Source organism: Alligator sinensis, unplaced genomic scaffold (assembly GCF_000455745.1).
Source record: "Alligator sinensis unplaced genomic scaffold, ASM45574v1 scaffold755_2, whole genome shotgun sequence".
In the NCBI taxonomy this organism is placed as follows: domain Eukaryota; kingdom Metazoa; phylum Chordata; order Crocodylia; family Alligatoridae; genus Alligator; species Alligator sinensis.
Genome location: NW_005841883.1, coordinates 2,195,789 through 2,208,630, shown reverse-complemented (window position 1 = coordinate 2,208,630; position 12,842 = coordinate 2,195,789). Strand labels below are relative to the sequence as shown.

General features: G+C 48.9%; 1 protein-coding gene across 1 annotated transcript in view; it reads right to left on the bottom strand.

Annotated features, from left to right (window-relative positions):
* The window catches only part of MPP4 (membrane palmitoylated protein 4), a 55,608-nt gene that overhangs the window by 31,025 nt on the left and 11,741 nt on the right, over nucleotides 1–12,842 (bottom strand). The window contains exons 4-7 of the mRNA XM_006017691.1: nucleotides 6,823–6,903; nucleotides 5,472–5,603; nucleotides 4,809–4,890; nucleotides 3,426–3,511 (exon numbers count right to left, since the gene is read on the bottom strand). Coding sequence (XP_006017753.1) covers nucleotides 3,426–3,511; nucleotides 4,809–4,890; nucleotides 5,472–5,603; nucleotides 6,823–6,903 — 381 coding nt within the window. The remainder of the gene's footprint in view (nucleotides 1–3,425; nucleotides 3,512–4,808; nucleotides 4,891–5,471; nucleotides 5,604–6,822; nucleotides 6,904–12,842) is intronic.

The window sequence follows — 12,842 nt, the reverse complement described above, 5'->3', positions numbered from 1 at the left end:
TTCCACATGTGATAAAATGTCCTTAAGACCTATAATTGCTAAACTCCAACAAAACCTTTCATACAGACACATCCTTAAAATAAAGTTCATTTATTCTTTAAAAACCAACTTCAGTTTAACTCACAAAGGAAGCTCAGAAACCTCAAGCCTTTAATAAGGCACATATTTAAAACAAAATTCACTGCATAGGGTTGACCTAGTTGTGCAAGGAAAGGAAAAGAATAAGCTTAAGGTCTCTAGATACAGCTGAATGTTAATTATCCAGAATAGCTGGTTAATTGGAAAACTGATGGGTTTTGTTAATACAAAACCGTAGACTGAGGGAGAAAATATTATTGGGGGGTGCTGAGTGCATGCACGCTAGCACGTGTGCACGCACACACCCCATCACAACAGGTAAGTCTGTTGTGGGGAAGGGGCGAGGGGGAGGGGCAGCAGATCGAAGCCCCTGCAGTGAGGGAAGGAATGGGGTGGGGGCAGGGGCACTGCACGTGCTCCAGTGGAGGTCTGGGGGGCATGTGCCCTCCATATTTGTGTGAGGGGTGGAGGTGGACTGCTGCTGTGGGCTGGGCCCTGCGTCCTGCTGCCACTGCCTTGGGAGTGGCACGATGTCATGTGCCTGCTGCCGCCCCTTGTGCGGCTAGCATATGGCATTGCACCACTCCCGGGGCAGCAGGGTGCAGAGCCCAACCCACAGTGGCAGCCCACCTCTACCCTGCGCACAAATCCAGGAGGCACATCCCCCAGGCCTCTGCCGGGGCGCACGCAGCAGCGGGAGCCCTCCTGCGCCCCTGGACAAGCCGCCTGATCTCCGAGCATCCCATGACCTGCCCCAGGCCCAGTGTCCCATTCACTTCAGCCCCTGCCCCTGACCCACTCCCTCACCCCTTCCCCATGACAGATTTACCTACTGCAGTGGGCAGTGTTCTACATGCCACCGGGCTGTTGCAGGTTGCGGCTGCGTGTCTGTGCATGCCCCTTTCCTCCCTCCCCCCCCCTTGCACTGCAGTTGCCTGGAGCCCGTTCCCAGGCTGCCTTGTGACCCTCTGTGCTGCTACTGCTGCCCTGCATTGGGGCGGGAGGAGGTAAGTCCCATTAGCCCTGGCCTTCCACCTATGCACGAAACATGCTGGTTAATTGACTTTCCAGATCAGAAGTTTTCAACCTTTTTTAATAAGTGCAGCTGGATGTGGAGTGGCGGCAGCACAGAGTGGTGGGTGGTGGTGGCAGCAGCAGCTGCTGCGTGTGAGCTTCCCCACTGCCGTGTCTGGCTGGCTGGGCAGCACCTAGCAGTGCAGGGTGGTGGGTGGCAGCACTCCATCCCCGCCCACCCACGCATACCCCCTAGGGCCTTCCCAAGTACCCCCAGGGATTTGCATACCCCTGGTTGACAACCCCTGTTCCAGATGATCAATTCTACTATACTGCATTGTAGTAAAATTTGTATTTCTACTGCTCTGTTTGCACTTATTTCTCCATGCATGATAAAAATTGAAAGGCAAAGACAAAAAGACCTTAACACTTTTTAACTAAACACTTAGGACAGGGGTGGGCAAAATATGGCCCATGGGCCAGATCCAGCTTGTGAGGCCATTTTATCCAGCCCGTGGGGCCCCTAAAAAATGTAGAAAATCAATATTTCTCTGCCCTTGGTTCAGGTCAAAAATGACCTGAACCAAGGGCAGTAGGACCCAGGGAAAGCCCGGCGGGTTCCAACAACAGTGGGCCCGCCCAGCCCTGCCCCCCAGCCAGAAGCCCCAACCAGGGTTTCTGAGCTGGGAGCATGTGGCTGCTCCTGCGTGGGAAGCTCAGGTAAGGGGCAGGACCCAGTCCCTCCCCACCCATGCCCGGCACCCTGCATCACAGCCTGTGTGGGGCTGCCTGTGCCTGCTCCGAACAGCCCCGTGCAGGCTGCGAGCACGTGCAGTGTGGGGCGCTGGGAGTGGGGCAGGGCAGGGGCTGCTCCCCCCGCGCTCAGTTTTTCCCTGGGCTCCTTCCCTGAGCAGAAAAAAGTGGCCTCTTGCCCACCCCATGGCCAGCAGCCCATGCTACAGGAGCTTGCAGCCCGTGTGGGGCTGTCCAGAGTGGGCACAGGCAACCCCAGGCGGGCTGTGAGTGGCTGGAGCGCGGGGCACCAGCCATAGGGCGGGAAGGGGCTGCTTTCTCCACCCCCGCCCTCAGCACCAGCTCGTAACCTGGCCCCAATGCCAGGCTGGCAGTGGGGCAGGGAAGAAGCCGGTGCTGAGCACAGGGAAAAGTGGCCCCTCACCCACCCCATCGCCAGCACCCCATGCTGCAGCCATCTGCAGTCCACATGAGGCTGCCTGTGCCTGCTCCAGACAGCCCTACATGGGCTGCAAGTGCCTGCAGCGCGGGGCACCGGCCATGGGGCAGGCAAAGAGTCACTCTTCCCTATGGTCAGCACCAGCTTCTTCCCTGCTGGTGAGCAGGGGTTCAGGGCTATGTGCTGCACTGGGTGTGAGCAGGCGGGGAGCCAATGGGAGCACAGGGCCCATACTGGTGTCCCGGGGCCAGTACTGGTGGGGCCCCGGGGAGGGGGGCAGGCAGGGGCTCTATGGAGCCAGGCCAGCTCCCCCCTCTCCCTGTTGGTGCAGCCCAGCCTGGCTCCACAGACCCCTGCCGGCCTCTGCCCCACTCTGGGCCCTACCAGTGCTGGCCCTGGGACATTGACCAAGATGGTGACCAGAGGGTGGGGCACCTGTCAAGGGGCAGGGATACCCATGTGGCCCTCCACAGCCTGCCAAAACTGGGTAAGTGGCCCTCCGCCCAAAATAATTGCCCGCCCCTGACTTAGGACCTAATTGGTTGGATATGACTGTAAATTCAATGAACACCAAATATTTGTGAACTGGCAAATAAACCAACACACATCAGGGATACTGTATCATACAATGATCTCTATTTATTTTGACAAAGGTGATTTTAGTAGACGTTATCTGTGAAAATATTTCCTAATACACAAACTTTGTAAAACAAGTCAAAGCTCAAAAATGAGAGCTCCTGCTAGCATACTCCAACTAAGTTTGCATGGACACTGAGTGAAAGAGCTGTGAGACTCACTGGTTGTGGGTTAGCAACACAATAGTGAGGTTCTGCCACAAAAACCTATGTCAAAAGACAAAAGATGTAATACTCTCCTCTACAGCAGCACTTTGGTTCCACTTATGCCCCATTTTAAGGGTTTAAAATGGTATATAGGCATTGTACTGACTTCTGCCTAGAGGTGAGAACCACCACAGTGAAGAAGCCTGAAAGACATGCATTAAATAGGAAAATCATTGCTTGTGTGTAGCTCTTTCCTTCCCCAGGAAATTTCATTTTTTTTTTTTTTTTTAAAGGAAATGCATTTTTAATTGCAACTGAACTACAAAAGAATTCAAAGGAGAGCAAAAGAAATTTCATACCAAAATGTGGATAACTTGTTCTGGCTCTAGTCCCTCCACTGGAACACTGTTTACTTCTACCAACTTGTCCCCTGCATACAGCAACCCTAAAATTAAAAAAAAAAAACAAAAACAAAACAAAAAAAAAAAAACACAACATCGGTAATTCATTCAAATTGTGTTTCTTTTTCCTTATTTGTAGTCGGGGCAGAAATACATTTGCTTCCTCTCCCTTTTTTTGATAAGCTGTCACCTATGAAGCATTATGCTTCTCTGAATGAGTTGGTCTCTAAGGTGACACACTGCCCTGCCTTCGCATTAGTACAGCTAACTACCTTTTTCCCTACTTTTTTAAAAGTAATTTGAGATCCTTGATGAAAAAGTCCCACAGAAGCATTAAGTGCTCTTATTCAAATTTTAAGTTCTCTTCAAGTGGATGCATTCAGTTTCAGTGCACCAGAGCTATTGGAGTATATAAAGTCTCGAAGTCCTGACCTAAAGTCCCTGATTCAGAGGGAGGGGGGAGTTTGAGCTCCTTTCTAATGTCCGACAGAATTTGCTTAAGTAAAAAAAAAAAAAAGCAAGAAATACACACTCTCTCATGAAAACAGCAAGCAGTTGTACATTTTCCTTCACATCAAAGTATGTCCTAATGTATATTGTATCAATCAATCTCAACATGGAAATCATTCAGTTGCCACAAACAGCTTTGGTCCTTCTCTACATAGAGGTCAAGAAATGCTAAATGGAGCTATAGTATAAAGCATTATAAAATGTTAAAATGATAATTTCGCCACTCTCCAGTGCTTTAATGAAGTTCAAGCTGCTTTAAAAGAAAGAAACCTGCTGGAGTAAATCTATTTCTGTAACAGTACAGCAGCAACATTTCCAAAGAGATTTGTTAGAGAATATTAGTTTTGCTGATGGCATTCATTCCTAAAAGCCCAGTGCAAGAAAAGAAAAAAGTACTCGTATATATTCTGTATAGCCAGGTATCCCAGAATCAGACTGCCAACACTTTACAATTTATTACATCAATTTCTTCATTGGGAATTCAGCATGCTGTTATTCATACCAAGTGGCACCACTATGTAGTAGTAGAGCCATCATCTCATGACAGATAGCCCAGGTATTTATATTAAAAAGGTAAACATTTTTAAAATAATGTAAGATTAGCTTTACATCTTAATCTGTCTCTGCCTCTCTTGAATGCAATACATCTACCACAGAATGCGTGAGTGATGGAGAAATAAAGTGCCAAAGTTATTTTCAGTGTGAGGTGATTATTTCTCTTTATATAATCCTATACCATGTGTATGCCTAAAAGTTCTACTGAGAAAAAGAGACTTTGCAATTGCACAAGGAAGGTTGTTTCTTTTCTTTTGTGTTTCAAATGGGACTTACCACTTCTGTCTGCTAACCCACCATTGATCACCCTGGCAACCATAATGTCACCAGTTATCTCATGGCGTTTAATGGTGGCACCCTGACAAAAAAAGGGAGAAACAACTCTAATCATTTCCATTTATACAAAATTCATAACAGTTCTATTCTTTCTATTCCTACAAAATTCTTTTCACACTGCAAGTCAGATCTCCTTCACTATGACTGGAGATAATTGTAAAACCTTTTCTTTCTCGCAAATACTGCACAATATTGCAAGACAGTGCGTTATGTTAAAAGATGTGAACCAAATTCATTAAGAGATAAAAACATGATTATTATAAAGCTCACAGAGTATATTCCAGACCCTTGCATTCCATCACAGTCTTGCATAAAACCTTCCATAACATCTTTTCCTGTTCTAAGCCCTGTATTTATCATAAAAGGAATACAATATAAAACTTGGCACATAAAAGCACTTCTCATTTTCCCCCATCCTTCAGATAAGGAAAAAAACTTTTTTCAATACACATGTTCCATCTCCAAGATGTGTTTGCCAGTTAAAAATAAAACAAACAGGATTACCGCAAATTCTGTAGCATTACTGAAAAATAATCCAACTGCACAAGATACGCTATTGAGTCTATTGCACAGGTGTAAATAATGTAACCGAAAGCTTCTTACTAGAGGTTGCTTATTTTTCACTAAGCAGACAATCCTCATAGCTTCCTCATTTTCAGGGATGTTATCTGGCAGAGGTGGAAGGACTGGTTCAAAATCTTTCTGGGCCACAGTATCATGAGCTGATAGTAAGGCCTGTAAGAAAGACGACACATAAGCCTACCACTAAACAAGTTTGATGATAAGAAAAAGGAGACTGAATTCTAACTCAGACCCATGGTATGGGACCCTATTTACATTGTTTGAATTTTCTGATGGATAGAACATAGGAGATTTTCCTGATATAGTGGAATTTAATCATAGTGGGCCTTTATACATGTACTCTGAAAATGGGTGCTTTAATTGGAGTGGCTCTGAGAACTGCTCTAATTAAAGCACTTGGAGGGTTTTGGGTATCAGCATCCCCATGCTTAAAAATGGTGGCAGGGTCACTTTAACTAAAGTTCATTCGACAAGCATTAGTGCCCCCACTGCCATTTGTAAGTGTGGGGACACTGATACACAAGACACTGGAGTCTGCTGGAGCACAGTAATTACCACGCTCCAGCAAACTCTATTAACTGAGCCTGCTCCAATGCACTGTAATTACAGAATGTCGGAGCAGCCTTGCTGCTCATGTATAAGCACCCAGAAAGAGGAATCCTTATGAAGTGCTATAGTAAAAAGGAAACAAAGTCTGTAATTGCTTTGAAAACAAAAAACACTTTATTTTTAATTAAACAAATATGCCCTGATTTCTTAGACAGTTTTAAGCCAGTGGTACTTAACTGCTGGCCCTCAAGGCTCCCCACAAGTCCAGAAATTTGGCAGCAGGGAAGTGGGGGCAATTAACACAGCCACTACTCCCCCACCACCATTTCCAAACCCTGCAGATCAGATGTTGTGGCCCTGTGCAATGGAACCCAATGGCCAAACCAGTCCTGCACACTGGATGGAGCTGGATATGGCCTGCGGACCAACCCTGAACTACTCATTTGACCCGCAGGGCTAAAAAGTTGGGCACAGGTCACCACTTACTTTAAACTATGCAATAGAGGTGTTCCAATTGTACACAGCTGTTAAAAAGAGCAACAATAACTACATACTGTGAATACTGTAGATATTTAATTATTTCATAGAGATAAAACACAGTTAAATCTGTAGATAGTGGAGTGGGGGGGTGAGGAAACATTCCACATCTGCAAATTAATAGCTAGTGTTGTCTATTAGTTTCTTTTTACAGTAAGCTAATCAAAGTGTCTGCTGCTTCTTTTACTGCCTTCTGAAGGCAACTGCAAATCTTCTGTGCCTCGTACTACAGGATTTTCAGCAAAAGATGTTTGCACTTCCCTTTCGAGGAAGGATTTGCACTTGCCTTGACATGTGGAGTTCGGAGAAGTCGTCTCAGCTCTCGGATCTCTGTGGACTGAGGAGCTTCACGCAACAATTCCCCAACCTGGTAAGAGTATTTAATACAGCAATATACTAAAACTTTATTTAGTAAATGACAATGCTTTGTAACTCCAATTACTTGCAACATGATTAAGTAAATATTCCCTTCCCATTTGCTAGGAGAAGGGAATTCACTAGGGCTGCATACAGATACTCAGAAAGTTTGGGGGGAGGTTAGATCATATTATAAATGGCTACCCAATCTAACTTAGTTCACCCAGGTGCGGACCATATACTAGATCCCTAGTTGGTAGCGATGTGTGAAGCTTCAGTCTGCGATTCAGTTTGGAGAAGATTAGGCCTGATTTGGAGGCCGAATCACCAAATCCGAATAGATTTGGAAAAGATTCAGAAGGCAGTCTTTCAAGGGAACAGAAACTGAGAAGAGGGAAGGGGAACAGGGAAAGACTGATATCTATAGCTTGCCAGTGACTGTCATCTTTCCCTGAGTCCCCTTCCAATCACAGTGCTCTGGGGGAAGGATGTAAAAACAGCATATAAGCCTCTGTCTGCAGCTTTCCTGTGCCTTTTGTAAGCTGTTTCTGCCTGAGTAGCAGCGTCTGAAAGGTACTAGACTGGTGTAGCTTCCTACCTAGTCATTCTTCTGCTAGTTTCTGTTCTTGGAAAGGATTGGATACAGCCTACTAACTAGAATCCCTCTACTTATCCCTATCCAATCCAATCCACTTCTTTCAACTTATATTTGTGGGGTGTTTTGTTTTTTTTTTGGGGGGGGGTGTCTCCCCACACATTTAAAAAAAAAAAAAAAAGCTGCGTTTTCCCTGGCAGTGTGATCCATCACTGTGCAGGAAAGCACATATATTAGACACACGCACACACACACACATACATCATAGAAGAAGTCAGATAGAGATTATTAAACACAACACAGAAGAAGAAGTCAAATAGAGATTGTTAAACCAACACAACACAGAAGAAGGAGTCAGACAGTAGGGCTGTTCAAAGCTTTGGTCCCTGATTTGATTCGGTGGCCAAATCTCTGAATCCGAATTGAATCAGAGGGCCCTTTAATTTCTCTGAATCAATTCAGAACCCTCCAAATTGATTTGGAGAGATTCAGACAGATTCGGCAATTTGGACATAGAGACACCTTTTAAACGTTTTTTCTACATACCTCTAGGTAGCAGGGGCTCATGATTGCTATGGTGCTGGGGCGCATGGAGCACAGAAGCACAGGGGGTTCCCCAGAGTGCTCAGCAGCAGACCCAGAAGTGGACTGGAAGCACTTCCAGGCCCAGGGAGTGTTCTGGGCCTCCCCCACCTCCCCCCCCAGCTCAGCGACTGGTGCCTCCTGGGTCTGGGGGGGCACCCAAGGTCCTCCTGCAGCCGATTGAGCCAGAGGAGCATGTGGGGGGGGCAGGCAGTGTGCTCCCTGGCAGACCTGGAAGTGGACCGGAAGTACTTCCAGTCCACTTACAGGTTCACTGCCGAGCACACTGGAGAGCCCCCATGCTCCTGTAGGATGCTCCATCCACCCCAGCACTGCAACAATCATGAGCCGCGCTGCTACCTCAAGGTACATAGAAAAAACTTTTAAAGCCGTGCCTGTGTCGGAATCGCTGATTCGCTGAATCAGCATTTAATCATCAGATTCGGATTCGGCCAAATTGAATTGGGGACTGTGATCTGAATCAACAGATTTAATCACTGTCCCCAATTCGAGCTGAATCTGAATTGAATAGGGCCCGTTCTACACACCCCTATCAGATAGAGATTATTAAACCAATGCAACACAGAAGATGTCAGATAGAAATTATTAAACACAACCCAGAAGTAATCAGACAGTCATACATCAGAGAAGAAAAGGAGATATTATTAGTTAGTTACACACGCAGACACATTTTCCAGCACAGGAAAGATTAATATGAAGCATGCTGGAAAGGCAGATGCCAGGTCTTCTGGCAGGGGAGGGAGAGGGGCTAGAGGGGGTAGGAGGAGAGTTAGAGCTGCAAGTCTGTCCTCAACCCCCCGCCCCCAAACAAATTCATCCTCTTTCCTGGCATCCATGAGTTTTCTGCTGCCAGTGGGAGCAAGGAGGTGGGAGCAGTACCTGTCCCAGCACCACCTCCCCTAACACCAGAAATAGCCACCAGCAGCAGAATGACAGTCTCCTCCATCTCAATTTCATCTCCCAGTGTGAGCCTCCCACTGCCAGAGGAGGAGCTGGATCTGGAACCTGAGTGCCCTAGCTAAAGAAATTCTGGGGACCAAGGGAGAATCTGAGTTTGTGCTCCACACCCCTCGAAGTTCCCCTAGAACCAGGTCTCCTTCTCAGTAAGGCACCTCGGAGGAGGTTATGGGGGCAGGTGGCTCAGCTTCCCCTGCTGTGCCTCTGCCTGCTCAGGATGGGGATAAGGCAGGATCCCCACCCTCAACCCAGAAGCAGGAGGGTAGTGTAGTGTGGGATCATTTTGAGGTGGCTGATCCCAAATATGCTATCTGCCAGCACTGCCGAAGGCAGATCAGTCAAGGCAAGGACCACCACAGTGCTGCTGCTGCACCTGAGGAAACAGCACCCCCTTGCCCTTCTTATTCCTCAGCCTGGCACCAGTAGGAATGTGCCCAAAGGAAAGTCCCCCTCTTGCTCCAAAGCCCCTGTCCCCCCAGAGGCAGGCCACCCTGGAGCAGTGGGGGAAAGCCACAGACAAAGGGGGGCACGTTCCAAAGGCAAGCAAGGTCACCCAGAGCATTGGGGAGATGCTTCCTCTGGATGGCCAGCCCTTCTCCTTACTCGAGAGGCCAGGGTTCAGGTGGCTCATGGAACTCATGGCCCCATCCTACCAAGTGCCCACATGCACCACCTTTAGCAGGATGATGGTGCCCTCCCTGTATGAGGCATGCAGGGAGTACTTAAGGAAGGAGCTGCTCAAGGCAGGGCTGCAGGTAGCTTTGCACTTCACCTCCAACATCTGGAGCAGCTGGGGTGGAGATCACACCTACCTGTCCCTTACAAGGCACTGATGTGATCAGTCAGGCTGTCAGTGGGCTCTCCTTCAAGCTGAGGTGATGGATGAGTCCCACATGGCAAGGGAGATCAGGGTGGCCATGAACCACATGGTACAGGGGTGGCTTGTTGGGCAGGGCGAGATCACCTCCGGGTTCATGGTCACTGACAATGGGACCAATATGGTCAAGGCGGTCCATGATGCCAACTTTGTTGGCATCCACTGTGTGACACACAAGCTGCATCTCGGTCAGGGACGCCTCGGAGGAGGACAGGGCTGCCGGTGATGACACTGTTACTACAGTTTCCCCTATTGTTGTGCCTCTGACTGCTGGGGAGGAGGATAAGCAGGATCCCCACCCTCAACCCAGAATTGGGGGGCAGGTAGTGTGGTGTGGGATCATTTTTTAGGTGGCAGATGACCCCAAGTATGCTGTCTGCCAGCACTGCCAAAGACAGATCAGCCGGGGCAAGGAGGTGAAACACTTCACCACCACGGCAATGCTGCTGCTTCTCAGGAGGCAGCATCCCCTTGCCCCTGTTCCTCCTCAGCCTGGCACCAGTGGGAGGATGCCCACAAAGAAGTCCCCCTCTTGCTCCAAAGTCCCTGTCCCCATGAAGCAGAGGCAGGCCACCCTGGAGTTATAGGGGAAAGCTGCAGAAAAAGTGGGAGTGTGCATTGCAAGAGCGAGTGAGGTCACTCAATGCATTGGGGAGATGCTTGCTCTGGATGGCCAGCCCTTCTCCTTAGTTGGGCGGCCAGGGTTCAGATGGTTCATGGTGTTCGTGGCCTCTTACTACCAAGTGCCCACATGTACCACCTTTAGCAGGACAGTCGTGCCCTCCCTGTATGAGGTATGCAGGGAGTACTTGAGGGAGGAGCTGTGGAAGGCAGGTCTGCAAGTAGCTCTGTGCTTCACCTCAGACATCTGGAGAAGCCAGGGTGGAGATCATGCCTACCTTTCCCTCACAGGGCACTGGTGCAACCAGTCAGGGCATCGGTGGGTTCTCCTTCAAGCAGAGGTGATGGATGAGTCCCACATGGTAAGGGAGATCATGTGGCCATGAACTGCATGGTGCAGGGGTGGCTTATTGGGCAGGGTGAGCTCACCTGTGGGTTCATAGTCACTGACAATGGGGCCAATATGGTTAAGGCAGTGCATGATGCCAACTTTGTTGGCATCCGCTGTGTGGCACATAAGTTCCACCTAGTCAGGGATGCCTTGGAGGGGGGCATGGCTGCCACTGATGATGCAATCACTACCACGAGCTGATTTCAAAAAGCAGGAAGGTGGTGGACTACTTCCACCACAGCATCAAGAGGGACAAGATGCTGCAGGACAAACAGGCAGAGCTAAGCATCACACAGCACAAAATCATGCAGGATGTGGAGACTCGGTGGAACTCCATATACCTGATGATCAGGAGGCTGGTGGAGCAACAGAAGGCCATCCATGAGATGGCCTTGCTCAAGGAGATTGGGATCAGCGCCACCCTGAACAGAGCTGAGTGGGATACTATCTCCCAGATCTTATTTCCCAGTGGTCCTCAAGCCCTCCACTGAGACCCTCAGTGCTGGCGATGCCCTCCTTAGCCAGGTGATCCCTGTAGTGAGGGAACTTGAGAACCAAATGGAGAAGTTCCATGAGATCAATGTTCCTGGCTGAGGCAAGCCACTGTCACCAGATGTGCAGGCATGGGTGAGGCAGCTGAAGGAAGGCATCAGGAAACGACTGGATCCATTGCAGTCCAGCATGGTCCACATGTTGGGGGACATGTGTGGCAGAATGCCATCTCTGTGTGGGGGACCAATCTGACAATTTGGTTACCATGGTCACTGCAGAGGGCAGAAACCCCTGGCTCCATTGGCTTCAGGTAACCCCGAGTTGTAACCTGAGTTGGATACATTCCTGAGGGAGGGGGAAACCTGCTCCCTCTGCCTACTTGACTGGCCTCACACACCTGGGTGGGGGCTTAAACTCCCTATTATTCTAAGTAATGTCATCATGACTGAGAGGAGGCTAGAGACCCTGCCAGTCTACCTGGCAACCAGTGATGCATTTCAAATTGCTTGGCTGGCAGCCAACAGTTGCTGGCCTTCACTGGATCAGGTAAATGAGGTCATAAGGTCTATATAAGTTAAGGACTGCCCAGGAGGTGGGGTAGCAGCTATGATGAGAACTCTCAGAGAAGCTGGACCATCTGAAACTCACTCTCTGTCTTAAAACTTATGGTCAATGAATTGCTTGCCTCCAGAGGAAATCTCTACCTGCCTCAGGATGATATTTGTGAGTAAGCTACTTGAGATCTAACTAGATATATAGCTGTCAGTAACACAGATGTGTAATCAAAGGCTACCATGACACTGTTTGCTCTAAGGGATTTCTCTGATAGTGCTCTACCCTGTACTGTATTCTAAACCTACTCCTTGTAACCAGTAGTTCTCCTTTGTACCTAAGCATGGGAGACTTATTGGGAGAGGGCCTAGATTATGCCTTGGGGTCCCCTTGGTTCAGCTGACTAAGGGAGACCACTATTTGTGCTTCAGACTGAGGGATGCACCCCAAGTTCTTGCAGTGGGGCAAGTACCCTCAAGAACTACTAGGTCTGTTTCCCAGGGGGCACAGGGCCACTATCAATCCAGTCCCTGGGTGGTGGCGGCGTTACTCCCAGGCTTGCAGGTATGCTTCAGGAAGGGGGTCAGCTGGACGTGAGGCACCCCCAGGGAGGCACTCGGAGCCTGGAAGGTGGTTGGGCGCAGTGAAGCGTGTGGTTCAATGGAGGAGGGCCCCCTACTGGCCTGCCACGCCATGTACGACCCAAGGGTGAAGAGGAACATGTGCACTGGCAGCACCAAAACCCTCGATCACTGGACAGAGGTGCTGGTGAATAGAGTCAGGGAGGCAGAAGGGCAGAGGCAAGGGGATGTGGAAGAGGGGGATCCACTTTCCCATGCCAGCACTCCCAGCACCAGCCAG